This window comes from Wyeomyia smithii, chromosome 1 (genome assembly GCF_029784165.1).
Source record: "Wyeomyia smithii strain HCP4-BCI-WySm-NY-G18 chromosome 1, ASM2978416v1, whole genome shotgun sequence".
In the NCBI taxonomy this organism is placed as follows: domain Eukaryota; kingdom Metazoa; phylum Arthropoda; class Insecta; order Diptera; family Culicidae; genus Wyeomyia; species Wyeomyia smithii.
The window spans coordinates 110,290,305-110,313,463 of NC_073694.1; the positions used below are offsets into that span (position 1 = coordinate 110,290,305).

Genomic DNA, 23,159 nt, shown 5'->3' on the forward strand with positions numbered 1-23,159 from the left:
CGTCGACCGGCGATGACGTCATTCCTATGCGGAATGATCGATGAATATTTTATGTAAACAAACCGGAATGGAAACTCGCCGTTCACATTCCGGCTTTCGCGAGTTTTTAGGTTTTCGCGACGGTTTCTTGCAGCGAAAATACGTTGCGCGTGTTTATACCCATAGAAGAGGGGAAAAGTGTTTTGTGCAAAGAATGAACGCCCAAACAAGGCAAAAATTTTTAAAAAGTCCCCGCTGAAGATGGGTGAAAACTAAATCAATGGCACCGAACAAGGTGAAGTGATGTGTTTTCGGTTGTTTGCCTTCTGTTTCCATGTGCCAGTGCGTGGGTGTTTCTCCAAAAGGCGCGGAATTCTATTCCGGCAAAAAAATAAAATTTACACCGTCACGACTGATTTTGGAACAGAAAGCAAAACTTCAGCAGAACGATTTATTACTCCGCCACTAGTGCGAAGCACGCAAAACGTTAACGAAGGTAATGAAGAACCTTCTAACAGCAGTGTAAGTCTCCCGTTTTACTATTCACTAGAAGAAGGTAGAGCAACGCATAAATGGACCGACAGTCCCAATGTAATCCGGCGGTCGCCTTTGAAATGTTTCCAAATGAACAATCCGTTTAAATGCAGGCCGCTGGTACAAAATTGTACCAGTTTATGCTGGTTTGAGAAGATTTGCTGGCCAGACACCAAGATTTTTCCCGGTAGGATCAACCAGCTCGTAAGACGAAGACCCCTTTTTGGCGAGAACTTCGCCGGTAAGTATTGTGGTCCAATTTTAGCGTTATAAGGCTCGAGAGCGTTCGACAACTTCATGTTTCGTCGGTAAACAATTTGACCGACTGCGAATGGCTTCGCAAGTTGGCGATGTCGCCCGTTGTATTGCTGTCGAGCACCCTCGGAAGCCTGACTAAGATTTTTAACCACAATACCCCGAATTGTCTCTAATTGGTCCTGTTTTGATTTGAGATCACCCTCTCCGGAAATCCTGGAGTAGTCATCCCCTGATGCCATTTCGCAACCATGGACGACGAAATGAGGACTAAACCCGGTAGAATAATGAACCGTAGTATTTAGGATGCGCTCCACATCAGAGATGCGGGCATCCCAGTTGCGCTGGTCCGTGCGGGCGTACGCACGTATTGCCGTATTTATAGAACGATTCGTTCGTTCTACCGGGTTAGCCTGCGAATGGTATCTCGAATTCAGCCAATGTGTAACATTTGTTTCTTTTAGGAATCGGCTGCATTCTCTGGAGATGAACGTCGAACCATTATCGCTCAACAGGATTTCCGGACTTCCATGGCGGTTGAACCATTGTTCGCGAAGGGTCGCACAAAGTGAGGTGCTGCAAATTTTGCGAACGGGGGTCAACATTACGTACTTGCTGAAGACGTCGAGGACGACTAGCAAGTGTTGATTGCCCCGTTTGCTTCGAGGAAGTGGGCCTATGTAGTCCACCGAAATCATCTGCCACGGTGCACCAGTTGTGCGTGACTGACCCATTTCAGGTTGGACTGAGGTTTTGCAGGTCCCAAATTGGCGAATATATTCGCGAACTTCTGGTCCCATCCGAGGCCAAAAATAGCGTTTTTGAACCTCGTGAATCGTTTTATCGTATCCCACATGAAGCAATTCATCGTGAGTACGCTGTACGATTTCTTCTCGACACTCGGGGGTTGGGACCAATTTCCAACTAAACCGAGAGTCGAATGGTACACTTTTCGAGGCCACGTATTTGAAAAGTTTACCATCTTCAACCTTAAAGTCAGGGTAATCATCAGGATTATCTGAAACTTTAGACTTCAAGGAACAATACCAGTCTGAAGTGGACAATGCCGAAATGGCTGCTACAGCACGGGATAAGGCATCCGGAACGACATTGTCCTCACCTTTCCGGTGCGCAATGTTCCAAACTCCACCGACTCAGGCGCGAACTGGTTTTCCATTTGGTCTTCAGTATCCAGGTGATGATAACCTTCCAAGTAAGCTCGGAATGATAACCTTCCAAGTAAGCTCGGAAGTGTTCAACCGCCATAATCACCGCCAGACCTCCCTTTTCAGTAGCGTGGTAATTCCGTTGGGGAGTGGTTAGCTTATGTGAAAAATAAGCTACCACTATTTCCCCCTCTGGATGTTGTTGCACCAGAACAGCCGCGACAGCAGTGTCACTGGCATCTGTCTGCAGAATAAAATCCTTCGAAAAATCTGGCGAGACAAGCACTGGAGGAGTGACTAAAAGTTCCTTTACCTTCAGGAACGCGAGTTCTGCTTCGGAGTTCCAGCCAATATTCTTGGCCTTTGTTTTCAAGAGGTCGGTCAAAGGTGCGGTTACCTCACTAAACCGATCAATGAAACGCCGGTAGAAACCGCACATTCCAAGAAATCGGCGCAGTTTAGTAACCGTCACCGGCCGCTCGTAATCGAGTATCGGCTGAATTTTATCAGGATTGACCTTTAGACCTTCCTGATTCAACAAATAGCCAAGAAATTTTAACTCTGGAACCCCAAAACGGGATTTAGCCAGGTTTATCGTCAGATTGGCTCTGGATAGACATTTGGCCACTTCTTTGAGTAACTGCAGGTGATGCTCGAACGTTTCGCTTACCACGATGATATCATCGAGGTAAACAAAAACGTACGGTTCCAGCTTTCCTCGTCCTAACACCTAGTCCATCAGACGTGCCAGAGTGGCAGGGCTGTTAACGAGACCGAAGGGTAGACAAGTAAATTGGAACATACCCCTGCCGGGCACACTGAAAGCAGTAAACTTACGACTGCCCTTAGCCAACGGAACCTGGAGAAAAGCCTCCTTTAAGTCTATTGTAGACAGGTACTTGGCTTTAGACAGGCTTCCTAAAATGCGCCCGGGATGGGGCAGAGGGTATGCATCACGTACTGTACGCTCATTAAGAGGCCGGGCATCTAGACAAAGCCGAATAGAGTCGTCTGGTTTGGTCACAGCGACAATATTCAAAGACCAATCGGAATCTGACTCTTCAATAATACGTATAGAACGCCAACGGTCGACTTCTTCCCAGACTTTAGACAGTTCTCTTGGGCTCATTTTATAAGGATATCGGCAAACAGGCGCGGCACTTTGGAATTCTTCTTTAATTACGATCCTGTGCTTTGTTAGCGAGGTCGTATTCAATTTTCCGGGCACTACAGCCTGAAAACAGGTCGTAACCTGTTCGATACAGGCCATCTGTTCCGGAGTAAGTATAGACTCACTCGGAGCATCAATCTCTACTTCTTCGTCCCGTTCCGAACCTGAGTTCAACAGAGCACAAGTTTGCAACTCGGGTGTTATTTCAAAGGCGCGCCAAAAGTCCATACCGAGTATTGAAGAAACTGTTGATTGCTCCACTACAAGGGTGCAAATAACCTTTGTCTTGTTTTGGAAAGTGTACGGAAGATATATTTGTCCAAGGATTGGTAAGGTCTGTCCATTTGCTGAACGAAGTTCAACTGGCCTTTCCAAACCTTTCAATGGACTTTTGGAAAACTTTCGGTACAACTTTTTGGTGATAATGGTGGCATTACTACCACTGTCGAGCAAAGCCTTGAAGGAATGGCCATATACTGCGACAAAAACGAAAGGACGATTATCGGACGGATCATCGAGGATGATGGTTTCAACAAACAACGGGTCACGATAATCCTCATCATGAGCTGGTCGAAAACTGTTGTAAATTTGGGGGTCTAATTCAAGGCTTTCTATGGGGCGCACATCCTTACACAACTGCGACTTTAGTTGGTACGAATCCCGTTTTTTAAGCATTAGGGACAGCGAGAAACATCGAAACCCTTGCATCCACACAAAATAAAGAAGACTCGTCTAGGATTTCTGCACGCCTCATGCTCGTATCCAGTACCACCGCAGTTGTAACAGACCCCGAGACTAGGTCGATGCTGTTCCACCAGATAGTCGAGACAAATCACCGGCTTTTGTTTGGATTCCGGTTTCGAATTTTTCTCGACAAGATTCTTTTCCGTCTGAACACCTGGCTTTTTCTTCGTGTTTTCAGACGGCGTTTCGGAAGCAAAATTATCCTTTTGGAAATTTTTGCTCCAAAATGTTTTGGTTTCAACGTGGATGTTATTCGAACCACCTCCCTTTCTGTTTGGTTGGTCCTTTTTCGAGGTGTTAACTGATTGGATTTACCGAATAAGCAGCGACTTCCTTTTGAGAACTGAACACTTTTCGGTAAATCGGTGTTTTGTACGCGTCAATCGATTTACCTAGAGTCATCAATTCCGCATGGGTATTCACTGGCTTTGAAATTAGTATTTGCTTATAGTCCGGCCTGAGGTTCCGCTTGAGCACGTCGAGTATTTCACTCGGTGTCATGGGAACCGTCATAGCACGAAATATTTTTTCCATTTCCTGGAAATTATCCAGGAAGCACTCGTTTCGCATCTGCAGGCGCTGGGAAACCTTTGATTTGAGAGCAGCGTCAAGTTCCGGATGAACGAAATTTGCCTTAAGCTCACAAAACAAATGGTTCCAGTTGTAAAGCCTGTTCTGCGATCTCAAAGCCCGATACCAAGTGAGAGCGTTGTCAGTGAGTAGGTGCATTGCAGAATTGAACAGCTCCTCCTCAGAAATTTGCTCGCATTGAGCATAATTCTCAACGGAGTCCAGAAATTCATTCAGTCCTAGCCCATCATCTGTCCCAGCGTATTTCTCGATTTTCCAATCGGAAACACGCTGAGGTCGACGATTGTAATTGTAGCCCGAGCAGGATGGTATATCATTACCCATAGGATTGGGCAAAGGAAAACGCCCCCCTGTCGGGCTTGACCTTCCATTTACATGGTGTTGTGGGGCCTGGGACTGAATGACTGGTAAAGCTGGTTCCGTGTTCTTAATCGGAAGTGACGGACATCGTTCTTTCAGGAAGTCCAGGAGTAGCTTTTCCACCACGGTTTGGTTTAATGTGGGCGCCAGATGTGGATCAGGTACTTCCGGTTCTTCTGGCTCTTCGATTTCGTCCGTCTCACGTCTTTCGTCCAGATCGGTCTGCAGATCATTCTCGGAAACGCCAGCTGGTTTAGAATGTACCAGCGCCCGAAGTTCACTGACGGATTCACGAAGTGAGACAACTTCTTGAACCGTCTTTCGCAAAACTGAAGCAAGTTCAGTGAAGCAATCTCGCCCATTAGCGTCTGAGTAGCTTCCAAAAGGCTACCAGACCTCTCAGCCGCTAGAGCTTTCTCTCGTTGGGATTGCTTACGTAAAAGTCGAATCTCGTCCCTTAGCTTGCTCAAGACAGACCCAACATCTTCTCCTACGAGCGGACCAGATCCTACACTTTGCGGGGAAATGAGTGCCGTTTGTGTTGGTGGCACGATCGTGCCCAACAAATCTCCCAAACTTGCTCCACCTTCCCCAGTATTTTCAATTGGGGGAAGTACTGCTGACATATCAAAATGTTCTTGATATGTAGCAGCAACTTCCGCCAACAAACCCAAAATTTCCTGGTTGACCTCCCCTGCTGTATATTTTTGGATTATCTGGAGTCGAGACCCCAGATGGAGTAACCTTGTTCGGTAAACCTCCTTGTTTGGGCATCTCTAACGGAGATCTTCCTTAATGGAACTCAACTTCCCAAGGCAGATCTCCATTTCTTCACCAGCATCCCCATGAAACACGCGCAAGCGTTCCACCGGAAAAGACCGTTCTTCGGCCAACAATCCCCGTAAACGACGCTGCCGCTGAACCCCAGATGGATCCGAATCAGGCGAGACGACAACATTCCGCGAGCTCAACTCAAAATCTAGCTCGTCGAAATGCAAATGGTCAACCCGCATCAACCAATAAGCTCTGTTGAGCTCTTCAACCATCATTGCCATTTTCTCAATGTTCTTGGAAAAGAACTCAAAAGCACAAAGCATTAAATATTGACACGGTATGAAACTTTGTATTTATCGCTAACGATTCCCTTTTATTTTAGGAATCTGAGCGGAATTGAAAAATGTTTCGAATCGGATCGGAAAACTTTAGGGTTGGCTGGGAAAGACTCAAGCTTTTTGCAACTCGTCTGGCAGTTCCACCAAACCCAACGCAAAATCACCGATTCAAAAAACAAAAATAAATAAATGTATACAATAAATATTTAATAAATAATATAAATAACAAAATTTAAATGAACAATACGACCGCGAACAATATTGCGGAAGAAACCTCACCACTTGCGTAACAACAATTCTAGCAAAAATCCAATTCCACACTCAAAAAGAAAAAAATATTTTTTTTAAGAAAAATATTTTTTTCAGCGTGGTATTTGCGCTGTGCGCCAATTATTGGTGGGGGTTACCCTACACACTGATATCACCAACTGCAGAAGGCAGTTGGCTACTTTTCGGGTTGCTTTGTTTTGCCCGACAGACCCTATGTTACAGGGCGGCGTGTACCTCTATCGGATTTCGGACTTTTGCTAGAACACAGAAAGAAAGAAAACAACAAATAAATAAAATAAAAACTTATCGCGATTTATTCCTGTCTTCCTCTAGCTGTCGGTGGTGGGAGCACTCCTGGGGTGGTTTATGTCAAAGCTGCTCCAGCAGCTAACTTCGGCGGAGCTGATGTGTTGGATGCTGCTCCTACAGCAGACTTTGGTGGGGTGGTTTTCCGCTCCTTGTCGATTAGCCGGGGTAGCGAACACTGCTTACCAATCCGGCGAGCAACACACACCAGCAGCACACGATCCACGGGCCAACGGAACAACCTTCGTTGGACTTACACAACACAAAGCGGCACAACCTTCGCTTTTTTGCGAGACAAAACTGTAAAAATTTAACAGTTAAAAAACGCGCACAGAAACGTAAACAAAACGACGCGTGTCTCACCGTGGTCGAGGCTAAGCTGATCTCTTCCCGCGATGGATGCCTCTGTTGCCGACTACAACAAACCCGCCGTGACGTCGAAGTCAGCTAGAGGGAAATTCCAGCCTATCTAACCCTAAACATTAATTCACAAACATGACAAAAAATTATCAAACCTAACTAACGCGACAATATCGTTCACAAACGAAAAAACGAACGAATTTAAACAAATTTACGTGAACGATATCTAGCGCAAGTGGTGAGAACTGTCATTCTGGGTACACGCTGCTGCGGGGGTGTTCAAATGCGGGTAATTTTCACTAATACACTCCCTCGCAGAAGTACTCAAAATAAGGGTTATTTTTACGTGAACACGCTCTTGCAGCGTTACCCAAAATTAGATAAATTTTCCACTCGATGCTGAAATTGCAACCGCACAGGTTACAACTGTACCGTCGCTATCCCGTTTCCAAATTAATCCCGGCTGATTATAGTCTCCAAACAGCAACGAGAGATCTTTGTGGTTCAAGCGAGAGAAGACAGAGTTGATCGAGCTGATATGGTTTTCAACAGAGGTAATGTCGGAACTGCGATCGGGAGGAAGATAGAGTACTCCCAAACTAATACTACGAGTTGGCAGGGAGATTTTAATCCAGAGCTATTCAATAGTGTCACTTATAGTAGCAGGGTCTACACAGCTATTCAGGCATTTGGAAACAGCTATTAGGACACCACCACCACGCGTCTTACAGCTGTTGTGATGATTGCGATCGCACCGATATACAGTGAATAAACTCCCGAAAAGTTGTGCGGAGTCAATACGATCGTCGAGCCAGGTCTCGGTCAAAACAATAATATAGTAGTCACATTCGGTAGCCTTCAAGAAAAAGTCGTCAATTTTGGTCCGAAGTCCACGCACGTTCTTGTAGTAAACCCGGAGTCCTGGGGAATCAGTCGGAAGGCTTTGTTTTGTAAACACTGGCGACGGGACGTCAGGTTGCCGAAGACTGGAAGTGCAGCACGAATCAGCAGTGGGAACAGATGTTACAAAACTGTACTTGCCGTGAATAACATTTTGGAAGCCTCGTTCCCCACTTCCGCACGAAGGACCGGGACGACTGATGAACGCAGGCAGGAATAGCTCGACTACGGCGGAGGGGTCGGAGACTTCCATAATACGTGAGTTAGTGCATCCCAGTGTCTCGTTGGCGGGTTGTACAGCATCGGATGAAAAATTGGTATGTGGACTAGAACACGGAAGCTGATCAGGTACATGAGTGTTGCTAAGAAGTGCATACTTGCCTGAAGATAAGAGCTGGGCCCCTTCCTCAAACTCGAACGCAGGACCAGAACGACTCTGATGGCAGGAAGCAAAATGATTTCGGTGATGAATAAACCACGCGACTGGATCGAGAGTGTCGGGGTCTCCCATGATGCGACAGGCAGTGCGTTCTAGTGATATCAAATTCCGGATAAGGGGGTCAACAGCATTTGGGACCCCGGAGCAGGCGACACAGTGATGGAGGGTGTATTTAAGCGAGGTATCCACACGTTTTTTGAGTCGTCTTCGAATTCCCGGAACAATATTCCTTTCGGCCACGTATCAGACCGCAGTGCGATGTCCTTGAAGGCTGTATCCATCCCAATTTTGTAAAGAACGAAGCTCAATCTGCTAGTATCTGCTCCTTTTTTTACCAGTTGTACAACTTTTACAGGGTCTTGACATTTCACACTATTTTTAACTAATTTTTCAATCGATTCCGCTTTAACACTGGGGTGAATGCGTGAGAGATACAACCAGAAGAGCTTAGCGGGTTCAAGAACGGTCAAAATCTCAGTAGAAACACTGCCGTCATTTACCACTCTGGTACCTGACTGGTTTGCTTACAGGTGAACCTTCGTCACGACGCCGTTTTTGAGGCGGGGACGACTTGGGTCTCCAGATCCGACGTTTGCGGGAAACGATGCGATTTGTTTCGAAAGCTGAACAATTTGCTGACCTTGTTTGGCTAATTCGTTTTTGGGCTCAGCTTGTCCTGGCACTCTGTTATAGAGTTAATGGCACCACCGAACGAAGAGATTGCACATTTGAATTGAGCACATTTCATCAGTTTAGCACATTCATTGCACATCCAAAACAAATTCGGGCTAGCATGGACAATATTCAAAAATGCTTTGTTCAACTTCGTGCTAGTGCATTTTAAATTAATCATCCTGTCGCAAAAAGCCATGCATGTGATGGATTCCTCATCGCCTGTTACCGGTTTAGCACAATGATCACAAGCGGTAGACATACTAAAACAATTCGCAAGAGAAAAACCAAGCAACAACAGCCGATAGAGTTGCTCTAAACAGAGTTGGATTTTGTAGCACGATTTATTTATTCAAAGCTTAGACCCTTTCGAAAGTTGTAGCGAGAGTCGGACAATAATTATTATGCTAGTGCAACTTATTTTTACAACACTAAAGCCTGTAGTACACTCTTTGTCTAATGGTCAAATATTTGACCTTCTGACATAATGTTCAAATTTATTTGACATCATGGTTGTTGTTTGCCCGTGTTTGCACCATGTAAAAATCGGAGAGTGACAAATAATTATCTTTGACCAAATTTTTAACTGTCAAAAAGAGACAAATATTTGACGCTCGGTCAAAGAGTGTACTACAGGCTTAAAGCCTGTAACACTGTCAAATATTTGACCATTAGACAAAGAGTGTACTACAGGCTTAAAGCCTGTATTACACTCTTTGACTAATGGTCAAATATTTGACCTTCTGACATAATGGTTAAACTTATTTGACATCATGGTTGTTGTTTGCCCATGTTTGCCCCATGTAAAAATTGGAGAGTGACAAATAATTATCTTTGACCAAATTTTTATTTGTCAAAGAGTGACAAATATTTGACGCTTGGTCAATGAGTGTACTACAGGCTTAAGCCTGTATTACACTCTTCGACCAATGGTCAAATATTTGACCTTCTGACATAATGATTAAACTTATTTGACATCATGGTTGTTGTTTGCCCCATGTAAAAATTGGAGAGTGACAAATAATTATCTTTGACCAAATTTTTATCTGTCAAAGAGTGACAAATATTTGACGCTTGGTCAAAGAGTGTACTACAGGCTTAAAAATAATCACAACAGACTAGATTTGCACAGTAAACTGCACTGTAAGGCTGTGCGAGATTTCGAATGATTTCGTATAATTTCGCAAAACTCGAAATTTCCCGAAATTTCGCGAAATTTCGGTTTCGCGAAATTGCCGAAAAATTTCATTGAATTTCGCTAAATTCCGCCTAAAATTTCGCGAAATTAAACTTCCAATTTCGACGATTACGAAATTTCGCGAAATTTCGGACCAAAGTTCCGATGCACATTATTACATTATTTTGGTTTGTGCTCATTGCGACTATAAATCAAATTGAATGTATCTCAACAGGTATCTGGTATACTAAGTCAGACATAGAAGAATAAACTCTCAGCCGGTAATTTTTGTTTTTAAAGACAAAACCGTAACATCATGCGGGAGGTATTTTTTATTCACGCAGAGCATAAAATTCATGTCATCACTGAAGTCATATTCGAGAAATATGAAGCCGTCCAAATGCGCTACAAGGTATCAAGTAATTTGTTTGTAGGAATAAATTTTACGCATCTTTTATGTACATCAAAATGTGGTTATATTTGCAGCGCACAAGGTTAAAGAGGTAACTTTTTGTTTTCGTTTATGAGGGCATAGCAATTTCTGTCAAAACTTAAGCTCTGAAGCTCTATCTTACAGGCCAAATGTTCTATGCTACTCGAGTGGTAAAAATTTTCAAGCGTTTTTTCGGATTTCTCTGTGTTAGAGGACTCCTCTTCGCACACCGTAGTGTATTTAAATGTGTTTTTTCAGATAGTTCGTTGCTATCACTAGGCTGACCAGATATTATGCCTTATAGTGTGCAGACAGAGTGATCGATGTGTCAAGCAGAAAAAGTTGTAATTGCCTGAATTTTTAGTACCTATTGTTTCAAAACACTGACTTCAAAGGCAGCATAGGTTTCAAAATTGCCAGGTACTTATCAAAAATATTTTAAACGTGTTACCGAAAAAGTATACTTTTTCAATGAATGAATAAAAAGTACATGGTTCGCTCTCGTTGAACACATAACTGAGAAATGTTACTCTTGTTTTAGGGGACACAAAATTTTACCATGTCAAAAACAAGTTCAGATTATTAGTGATTCTGACTTTGCACTTGACGAATATACAAGGTAGAAGAAAAGAAAGGTTAGAAAGAACGATAAATAAGAGAACGAGGATGATTACGAATAACTTAATTGAGTAAAAAGAAAACTATTTGTTTGTTGCATTACAACATTTCATTCTAACTGTTGATTGGTTGAAAGCAAAATAATTTTTGGTTTGTTTCAAAGGGGCCGTTCCCAAACCACGTAGTCATATATAGGGAGACGGGGGGGAAGGGGGGGGTTATCAAAAGACCACGAAAAATCACGCGGAGGGTGTGGGGGTTAACGAATAGACCACGTAGTCTTTTTCCTGACTTATAATTTATTATTTCCACTAAGTCAAGACGAAGCTTTCGCAATTTTTTAATTAAATTTATTTGACACGACTTGATAATTAATAAGTGTCACGGAAAGTTTGAGAGTTGTCAGCAATTAACTGTAATCAAATTTTTGAAACATATTTCAAATTTATCCGAACGAAGAAATTTTTTTTTTTTGTTTTAAACAGGCTTTGCCTTATATGGCATTTACTTCTTTACAATAATAGTTCTATTCTGCAATGCGTCGGGATTTATGACATTTTTCCTGGAAGTATATTTCAATACTCAACGACCGGTTTCAATACTCAACGACCGGTAAAAAAAAATCAACGTTTTGGTCTTAAAAACAATATATAAGACCTGGATGTTCGTGAACTGAAGGAAGAAAGAAAGATGTTTATATTTTGTTCGACATTCAAAAGCTTGGTAATTTATTAAAAAAACTAAGTTACAAATCCGATACCTGAAAATCACTAAAAGTAAGGTTTCACTTATTATCAACGAAATATTTTTCTAGATGATTTCTAGATGAGTATACAATATACCATAACTATAAGCGAAAAATTTATCGTAGATTATCAAATTGCTTGAACAAATTTTATTTATTTTGATACTCAACAACAAATTAAAAATCATTTCGAATTTACTCAACAGAATAGCGTATTTTAAATTACTTTCAGGTAAGGAAATCATTATATTTGTTAAGGACAATGAAATATTATTAAAAATTAAACAACCATTATCTATTTGTTATTTTGGTTTTGAGAAAATGATATTACTGAAAATTCTATTTACAATTTGCGCAATAACAAATAATCAGTTTCCTTAAACCTTCATTTTTTTTATAAATTTTTCATACTTTATTGTACATATATTTGCAGAATCATATCACAAAACAAAAGACCACGAAAGACCACGGGGGAGTACGAGGGTATAAAAGGGATCAAAATATGACCACGTAGTTTAGGAATGGTCCCAAATGCATTTTATTATTTTTGGTGTCGCAGAAACTCACAGGGCATATTTTTTTAGGACAAAGTTATTTTCTACAACCTTACCAGAGACACTAGTTATGCCAGTCAAACAAACCGATTTAGCTGAAAATATAATTTAATCTCCAATTGGGCACTCTGTGGGTAATTAAAATATTTTTATAATCGAAACAGTTGGTTTGATTGGCATAGTGCCTTTAGCAAAGTTGTAGAAAAAAATAAAGCTGTTGTAATTTTTTTTTTTTGAAAAAATTTAATTTTTTTTTGATTTCTTCATCGCTTCGGTAATTTTTTTGTAATTTTTATACAAAAAGAAAGATTTTTGAAAATTAGCTTTTTTATATTAATTTAATGTTTCTTTTACATTAAAAAATTAATTTTTTGAGTTTTTTTTTTATCGGAAAGATAAAATTACTTTCTAAAACTTTTCCAGAGACGTCACACTGATCAAAAAACTTTTGGCTCTGAAAATATTTATAATCACAATAATCCTCCCAAAATAGCATTTTAAATAGCTCCTCAGCCTATAGGAACATTTATGCAAAGTTTAAGCCAAATCTAAAATTTCAAAAAATATTGAAACTGGGACATTTTTTGTGGAACTACTCAGTTAATAAGTAATTTTAAGTTATATTAAAAAATGTGCAAACATATTGAAAACTTCAAAGTTTACAGAATAGTTAACTTGAATTTTGTTTTCCTCGAATTGGTAAAGATGTCACTTAGTCTAGTCTGACTAAACTGTGTTAAAAAAAAATCAATAACACTGGTCGACAAAAGCGAAAAAAAAGTTGCCCTAAGGCTCAAAATGGTTGCCCTCCTAAGGTTTTACAGTTTTTCAACCATTCCTGTGAATTTTGCTGCTTTTAGAGAATGCAGAAATGCATCAGAAGGCCGCCGAGGAATTGCTTATCGGATTCGTCGCTTTTACGTTTGCATAGGGTAAAACTCTTTGGAAAAGTTATCTTTGCTAGGGACACCAAAACTCACAGGAATGGTTGAAAACCTACCTACCATCTCTCATGTTTTCCAGCTCGAGCTCTAGGACAAAACTTGGATTTTGAATGATGAAAGTGCTATGAAAGAAGGATTACTATTTTAAACATAGTTGCATTCAAACCAAAAGAATCAGTTCAGAAGATTATTAAATTATTATTTACAAAGACATTTTGAGTTTGACCTTTATATCATTTGTATCTATCGCGCTACTATTACCTGCAATATAATCTGTATAATTAAATGCATCAAGATTTTAGTTTTTAACATTTTTGATTTTCTCGTCATTGTCGGTTTATCGATATCTGAATACCTACGTTACTCTTCGTCGACCAGGTAAGCACCTTGCGATCAGCTGCTGAAGGGTACTTCGTTAGCGTACGCTCCAACGTTTCAAATCGTTGTAATGCTATGTTTCAGAAACATTTATTTTATTTTTCGAAATTTCGTGAAATTTCGCGAAATTTAGAGACCAATTTCGTTTCGTCTCGAGAACTCGAAATCCACCTTGATTTCGTTTCGACTAATTTGGCGAAACCGAAATTAAGGGTTAATTTCGTTTCGTTTCGTTTCGACACCAGAAAAGCCAGTTTCGCACACCCCTACTGCACTGACTTCAAATAGCCGGCACTCGGATACTTCACTTAAGCACGAAATAGGCCGAAAAATAACAACCGATGCAATGATTTATCAATCAAGTCTACGGAGCTGAATCACGGCGATGAAAACAAACTGAAGCTACACGGAGAAAAATAAATTATATATATATATATATATATATATATATATATATATATATATATATATATATATATATATATATATATATATATATATATATATATATATATATATATATATAAATAAATATATATATATATATATATATATATATATATATATATATATATATAATATATATATATATATATATATATATATATATATATATATATATATATATATATATATATATATATATATATATATATATATATATATATATATATATATATATATATATATATATATATATATATATAGCTGCTGCAAAAAAGAATTGCCTTCATCGTTTTTGTGGTTAACGGGCAGTGGCAACTACATTGCCACCAACGTTTATGCGCTTAACGGGCAGTGGCAACTTTATTACCATTAGCATTGTGCGGGTAACGGGCAGTGGCAACTATATTGCCACCAATGTTTTTGGGGCTAACGGGCAGTGGCAACTATATTGCCATCAATTTTTCAATTGATTCAATAGCGAATTTTGACGTATAACTACGTTTTACTTTAGCATACCACACAGGGATGCAAACTGAAAAACTGGGACGAAATTTGTTCCTTTTCAAATGCTTATAGGTCGGTTGGTTTTCAACCGATTTTCTTCATTTTTGCAGCAATCGATTGGAAAATTATACATGCATCTGCCCAAATGCAGAAAAATGTTGTTTGAATCTACGAACTATTGCACTATTGAAAATTGTCAAGCCTTGTTGAAATAAAAATACCGTCCTCTGATTGGTCGCTTGCTTGCTGTGTGTATGATATGATGTGATGTGTGTATGATATGGTGTGATGTGTGTATGTGTGTATAATATGGTATGATGTGTGTATGGTATGATGATATGGTATGATGTGTGTGTGTATGATATGATATAATGTGTGTGTGTGTGTGTGTGTCTGTATGATATGTGTACTGAGGTCATACCTGCAATAGATATAGACATCTTGAAGAAGTAAGCGTTACCTATAATGATAGAAGCATCTTGGAAAGCACCGTGGTATAGCGCAGTGAATGTATGTGTGTGAAGAGAGAAATGATTAAAGCGGACAGTTTGATGTATGGACGCGACCAGTGAACAATGTAGTACAATGGCGACGAGTATAAAAATTGGTAAGTTAGAGGAAGGTAATGTGACCAGAATCGCTAAAGTGAGCGATTTGGAAGGGATAATATCCCTGATAAACAAATTGTTTTGTTTATGGAGTGGCGGTGTCGCAAATCTCGAATTGATCCGGACAGAAAAAAGATGTGCTCTTGCAAAGGAGTGAGAGGGCTGAGCCCTACCTTTGGATGTGCAAATTGAGTCGAGTTGCATTCTCTCTGAGGTTAACCTTGAAACAGAGGATAGGTATTCGGGTGTGTGTATCTTATTCTTTCTCTCGTTTTGATTTTGTATGCGTAGTGCGTCAAGGTGACAATGATCGCAACTGATGTGTTTTCACCAAACACTGGAGTTGTTTTTTTTACTCATGGCTGTAATACGATTGGTATTTGGATCGTAAAGTTCACTTACACCTCACACCGCTGTCAAACAGGAGCTGGTTGAAAAAAAGGGGTACTGTGGCTCGTAAAAGTGGAAAGCATGAAGACACGGAACAAGCTACAATACAAGTTGTGTTTATTTTTATGTGTGCTACATGGATTATTTTCATCGTGTTTTTTTTTCGATTTCTTCAGAAAAATAAATATATACGAATACTGTCATATGGAAGATGTTCATTATGAGTTACTAAGAGTAAAGTAAACATTGACCATAAACGGGTAGCGTATATGGTCCCTAAGATGATGGAAAATATAGATTGATTGCTTAAGTATTGCGCAGGATTTGAGGCAAGTAATTCGGTATGTATGTAGCACATACAGGTAATCCGTTATGTGGGTAGCACATGCAGGTAATTATTCATGTGGGTAGCACATGCAAGTAATTCGAAATGTGGGTAGCATATGCAGGTAAAAGGTCATGTGGGTAGCACATGGAGGTAAATGGTCATGTGGGCAGCACATGCAGGTAATTCGTCATGTGGGTAGCACATGTAATAGTGTTTATTCTTGCGGGTTGTTTACGCTAAGTGTTATGTGGGTAGCACACATTATGTATACATTGAATAAGTACACAGTGGTAACAAAGCGAATATTGAATGAAAAAAAGTATAATAAATAACTTGAATATGTTGTACTTGTATTTATTACAAGACTTGTTATTAACTTTGTTCCAGATCCGTCAGTCGTTCCACCTTTCAAGGCAGGTCGCGACGCTCGTAATGATTGGCTCAAATGGAAACGTGTTCTGGAGCGCTATTTGCAACTGAGTAAGATTACTGATAAGGAACAGAAATGCGACCTCCTGTTAGTACTCGGAGGAATCGACCTGCAAGATCAGTATGAGAAAATAGTCCACTATGAGGTCATTGTCACAGAGAGGGATGTAGATGGAAATGAACAACAACGAGTAGACAAGTATGCTTCCGCAATCCTATCGCTTGATAGATATTACGCGCCTAAAACGAATAAACGATACGAGCGACACATGTTGCGTAACATGAAACAAGACGAGAACGGGCCAATGATTTTATTAACCGATTGCGAGAACAGGCTAATAGATGTAAATTTGTTGACGTGAATGATGCGACTGTCGACCAGATAATCGAAGGTTGTTATTCCCATGATTTCCGTAAGAAGCTACTGGCTGAAGAGAAAACCTTTGAAGAAGTCCTACAGCTAGGAATAGCAATGGAAGACATACAGGCACAAAGTAAACCCTACTCAAACTCCAAAAACGTACAACTAGAACCCGTTCAACGGGTGCAACCAGTTATTAGATCTGGTTTACGATGTTTTGAATGCAATCGTGTAGGCCACATCGCACGAGATAAGCACGTTTGTCCGGCAAGTGGAGTGAAATGTCATGTTTGTGGGGAAATGGATCATTTCAAAGTTTGTTGTCCGAGGAAGCGTAAGCGAGATGAAAATAACTGTAATCAGCCTCTAAAAAAGCCTAAAGTGCCATTCAAAAAGGGATTATACTGCGTAAATGCCGGTGATAAAAGCGATACCTTGACGTTTGAACTTGGAGGTGTGGAAGTTCAAATGCTTGTCGATTCTGGTTCCCCACCAAACATTGTTACACAGAGTACTTATGATCAACTCCAACGATCGGGTGCCAAGATTATTAACGACAGAGCAGCTGTCGCAGAAAGTAAACAGTACCAAGGCTATGGATCATCGGAAACAATTTTGTTCAGCAGAGCTTTTGAAACAGAAATCAAAATACCAGGAGAAGAACATGGGGTTTGGGCTTACGTCCTTGTCTCACCGAGTGGACAAACAAATCTACGTTCAAAGTCAACGTCATTTGCTTTAGGTGTCCTCAGAATCGGATATAGGGTGCACGCGATTAAGAGCTGTGAAGTGAATTCGTTTTCTCCCTTTCCGAAGGTTCCTGGCGTTCAATTGAAGATACACATTGATACAACTATTGCTCCTCTATGCCAACCCATTCGTCGTTTACCAATTGCCATGGAAGCGGAAGTCGAATAGCAAATACAAGAACTGCTCGTTCAAGGGATCATAGAGAAGGTCGAACATCCAACCGGTTGGGTATCTTCGTTAGTACCCGTTAGGAAAAGTAACGGCAAACTTCGTATTTGCGTTGATTTGGAGCAGCCAATAAAGCGGTTCTGACCGAAAACTATCCCATGCCAAATATAGAAGAAGCTCTGTCTTCTATCCACGAGGCTGTAATGTTATCGACCATAGATTTGGAATCAGCTTTCTATCATCTCGAACTTGATATTGAGAGCCGTGACATCACAACTTTCGTTTCACGGAGTGGGCTCTATCGATTTACTCGCCTTGTTTTCGGAATCGAAAGCGCACCAGAGCTATTTCAAAAGACAATAAATACTATTATGGGAAGTATTAAAGGCGTGATTATCTATATCGATGATTTATTGATCTTTGCTGATACCATTGAAGAACATGATCGTATTCTGGCATTAGTCGAGAAACGGCTGGAGAGGTTCAATCTGAAAATCAACAAGAACAAATCAGTGCAACGAGCATGAACTGTTGAGTTCCTGGGATTTAGAGTATCAAAAGGTGGCGTAAGCTTTACGGAAACCAAAATACAAGCCTTTATGGACATGCGAGCTCCGCAAACAATAAGTGAGCTCCGTTCTCTTCTGGGGACAATTCAGTTCTTCGGAAAATTTATCGAGAATTTGTCTCAGCGCACCCACAATTTGAGACAACTGTTATGCAAGGATGTACCATTTTGCTGGACAGAATGCCATAAAAAAGAACTAGAAGATCTAAAGCAGTCAGTATCTCATAAAAGGACACTCAAATATTACAACCCTCGCGACATACTTGATAACAGACGCTGGACCCGATGGGTTGGGTGCCGTATTAGCCCAGGAGGAAAATAACGAAATTAGGTCAGTTTTATGTATATCTCGTAGCTTAACACCATGTGAAGTTAAATACTGCCAAACCGAAAAAGAGTGTCTCGGTATTATTTGGTCTATGGAGAAACTTTATATATATTTATACGGAGTAAAATTCACTCTCATCACTGACTGTAAACCGCTTGTCTACCTATTCGAGCGAGTACGTTCGAGACTGTCTGCTAGGATGGAACGGTGGGTTCTACGTCTCCAGAATTCCGATTTCGACACCCGCTATGAACCAGGGGAGAAAAATGTGGCGGATTGTTTCTCGAGACTAAGTTGTTCTCTAAACAGACAGAGAGTCGATACTGATGTCGTAAGTTGGATAACACCTTATATGCAACCGTGTAGAATAAGCAAACGAGACCTGGAAAATGAACAAGTGAACAGGATTCCACTTTAAGGGAAATTCGCGAGGCGTTAACGTCAGGTGACTGGAACAATGTACCGGCTCAATACAAAACCTTGGGCATTAAAGAATAACTTTCACAGTATGGAAATTTAGTTCTCCGAGGAGATCGAATTGTGATTCCTGTGTCTCTCCGACAGAAAGTCACAGAGATAGCACATTTGGGGCATCAAGGTGCAACTGCTATGAAAGCCCACTTACGGTCGAGATTATGGTTTCCTGGTAAGGTTATAATCCGCATACGTGTGTAGTTTAGAGTTGTTCAATTGATATAACATTGATTTATAGGGTTGGATGAATTGGTGGACAAGGTCTTGAAAACGTGTAAAGAGTGTACAATGATGGCGAAGCCAGACCCTCCATGTTCTATGTCACGAAGACTTCCAACTTTGCCCTGGCAAGATTTGGCCATGGATTTTATCGAAGGTTTACCAAACGATTATTCGTTGTTAGAAGTAGTCTGTTATACTACTCGGTACATCATGGTCGAACCGATGAAACACCCTACGTCTCGGAAGGTCATAATGGCACTTTTGGAAATGTTCAGCAAGTTTGGCATACCACAATCGATAACTGCAGACAATGGACCCCAATTTCGTGTAGTCAGTCTATACACCAGAGAGACGCCGAGACACTCACCGTTAAGGCAACTGTCAACATCAAAACGGGCGATCTGTATAATTTTGCATTGCCGTTATCCGTTTTGATGTTGACAGTTGCCTTAACGGTGAGTGTCTTGTCATTTCTCTAATATACAGGTTCCCTAATTTCGTGCCATGGAACTCAGGAAATTTTGTGATTCATACAATATCCATCTCAATAAGACGACACCGTACTGGCCAGAACGTAACGCAGCCGTCGAAAGGCAAAACCGTAACCTAAAGAAAAGGATTAAAATCAGTGTGGCACAACAAACTGACTGGCAGAGTGATCTCCACGAATATTTGTTGTTCTATCATTCTACACCTCAAGAAACTACGGGTCTGTCACCTGCCAAGATGATGTTCAATAGAGAACTGATCAGTTACCTGCCAACACTCCAAGAACCGCACAGAATATTTCATGAAGGGGCGGGAGAGCGTGATGCTCTGGGCAAAGAACGGAAGAAGCAATATGCCAACAATACCAGACACGCAAAAGAAAACGACCTCCTTGACGGCGACACCATATTGATGCTAGGATCAACCCAACCCAACTTCCGTGCTGAAGAATTTGAAGTTGTCAACGACTGGGAAGGAGTATACAAGGAACAGAGCTCACGTCAAGAAGTTCACAACGAACATGCTAAGCAGTGCAGATATGCCGTTGTCAGGACCTGGAACAACCGGTGAATCTCAACCATTCGCCACCACCGATATAACCGAAAAACAAAAGAGGATCAACACCGAAGCGGAGTCCACCGAGTGCATCCAACGCGATGGATTATTATCAGAAGCCATCCCCAAAGACCGCCCTTGAAGACAAAGGACCACCCCAGGAAAATACAAGGATTTCCACTTGTATCAGTAATTATCTCGAGCATTGTAAAAGTGTCATTGTAAAATTTGAGAATCTATAGTATCGATCATTAAACCATTATAGACTAGAACTCTTAAATTGAGGAAGGATGTACTGAGGTCATACCTGCAATAGATATAGACATCTTGAAGAAGTAAGCGTTACCTATAATGATAGAAGCATCTTGGAAAGCACCGTGGTATAGCGCAGTGAATGTATGTGTGTGAAGAGAGAAATGCTTAAAGCGGGCAGTTTGATGTATGGACGTGATCAGTGAACATTAGTACAAAATGGTATGATGTGTATGTGTCTGTATGATATGGTATAATGTATGTGTGTGTGGTTTTTAACTCGGCACGTTCTGCTAACTGCTGAATCCGGTTCACGAAATTCACAACCCTTCATTAGTAGACATTATAACTCATTACCCAAGTAAAAATATTGGTTTTGTCCACTGGCGTAGCGTGGTGGGGGCGGCGGGGGCGGTCCACCCCGGGTGTCACCCTCTAGGGGGTGACACCCATGCGGAAAATTTCCATACGTGTCACCTTCAACAGGGTGATATCCGTGAAATTAATTACCGCGGTGAAACCCTCACCCTCGAAAATTATATAAATTTGCTCCTAAGAGTATGACCTCAATCAATTTCTCAAAAATAGGTAGATTTAGTGCAATTGGAAACGAATCTTCTAACTCTCACAATTTTTGATAACAAAATGATTTCGCTGTAACCTGGTGGGGGTGACACCCAGAAGAAAAGGGGTGACACCCGGTCACGCTACGCCACTGGTTTTGTCAAAGTTTCATAGCGCTCAATACAGCCAAAAAAGCGCTATGAAACTTTGATAGAACCAGTTGTGTTACTAGGGTAATGAAACACTCAATGCATTTGTTAAAGGTGTACGTAGTTCTACGTAATTTATGCGGTCGTGTCTTGGAAACAACCCTCCTACTTTTTTTTAAAAGGGTAGATATGTGTTGTTCCTGCTGTAAGGAATACGTTTTATTGAAGTTTAAGACGATTCCTTGCGTAGTTTCCACGGCCTCATAAAGGGTTAACAATCAAATTCCCTGAAATTAATTTCCTTATTTTTCAGCATTCGGCACAAAAAAATCCAACGCAGATGAGCAGAACTCTGAAAACTCAGTGGAAAAATTATTAGATCAGATATGAAACCAAACGGTAGCGGTCCCGAATCAGCCTAATTATGCTAAAAAAATAGTTTTTATGCTAAAAAGTTGTTTAAATAAGAATCGCGTATCGGTTGAAGAAACTTTCCGAATTGTTTTCAGTTTTCCCTGACATTAATTGACTCAAAAATGAAAATCCTGACATTCCGATTTTCCGGGTTTTTGCTAACCTGCCTTGATGAAGGCATTCCAACGAACGAAGCATTGCTGAAACAATCAAATGGTAATTTTATTCATATTCAGGATTTTAGTTATCTGATGCTGTTTGCACAATATTCTCAGATTAAACATTACGGATCCAAAGTTATATAGACTAAAAAGCAAAGCCGCTACATTCCGTATCGGAACTCGACCTTCTGTTTATTATACACAGACTTCGCAGCCAACTGTTGAGTGTACAGGACAATTGCGGGGCTAGCGCTACGATTCTACTGACACTAACAGTCTCTCCCGAGCCGAGACTCGAACATACGACGACTGGCTTGTTAGGCCAGCGTCGTACCTAGAGACCAGCTGGGAGAGTATATGGACTATATAGACTAGCTATATAGACATTTAATCCTAAAATCAAAACAAAATGTTACCTTTTTTTTTTCGTTTTCTAATATATCTTTTTCCTTAACCAACAATTGTATGAGATCATCTTTCTGCTTTAAAATTTTAGTAAAAAGCAATAGCTTATTATTATGTTCATTAGTCTGCAGCACATCTACGTAGTCTATATTTCTAACAGCATCCATTTGAACGATCTGAACAAACAAAATGTAAATAGTGAAAATTGTATGAACACTTGTTTTCTGTTAAAGCATAACACTCAGCGTTGCCAACCCTCCAGTTTTTCCTGGATATCTCCAGTTTTTTTGGGCACAGCTAAAGGTTGTATATATCCAGTTTGAAAGAATTGTTCCGGTTTTATACAGCTTTCTATTCGTCACCTTATTTATTGAATGCGTTTCCCTTATATGCACGGGTTTTTCAACATTTCATGCATTCATACCCTTCACTTTTCTGGATTAAATCGAATTCAGTCGCATCTTCAAAATTTCGAGTACACCAGACTTCATACCTAGTGACTATAATCCCTATCAATAAAAAATTAAAATAGCAATGCATTGCCTTTTTCATCTTTTTTGTTTAAATGAAATAGCAATACTAAGACGGAGAGATATGCACTTGTGTGAATTCACCCAAAAAGAAACGTACCCAAAAAAATCGTGAAATATTTCATTTTGTTGGGTAGCTGGTTTTGTTGGTTTAAATCCGGATTATATATGCTGCGTGATTTCACCAAGGGAATGGTATGGTAGCCTTCAAGCGTTACGAACATCTATTTCTGTACCGTTTATCCCAAAACTACTTTCTAGAATATCACATACCATGTAAAAACCTTGAGAAATTGCTCAAAACTGTCTGATATGCTATCAATAATTGCAGTCAACATTTAACCGGTTTGCCCGA

The 23,159-nt window shown here is 40.5% G+C and overlaps 1 protein-coding gene across 14 annotated transcripts in view; it reads right to left on the reverse strand.

The window, feature by feature from the left end:
• The window catches only part of LOC129734010 (myosin-10), a 540,672-nt gene extending 517,831 nt beyond the window's left edge, over window positions 1-22,841 (reverse strand). For 9 of the 14 annotated variants that reach the window (XR_008729759.1, XR_008729758.1, XR_008729760.1 and 6 more), the window contains exons 1-2: window positions 22,818-22,841; window positions 22,286-22,450 (exon numbers count right to left, since the gene is read on the reverse strand). Coding sequence is in view for 11 of the 14 variants with exons in the window: in XM_055695702.1 (XP_055551677.1) it covers window positions 22,286-22,450; window positions 22,818-22,826 (174 nt within the window). In the remaining 3 variants the exon portion in view is untranslated. Of the gene's footprint in view, window positions 1-22,285 lie in introns of all 14 variants that reach the window. The other 5 variants (XM_055695699.1, XM_055695696.1, XM_055695697.1 and 2 more) reach the window with 5 other exon arrangements.
• Between the last annotated feature and the right edge of the window lie 318 nt (window positions 22,842-23,159).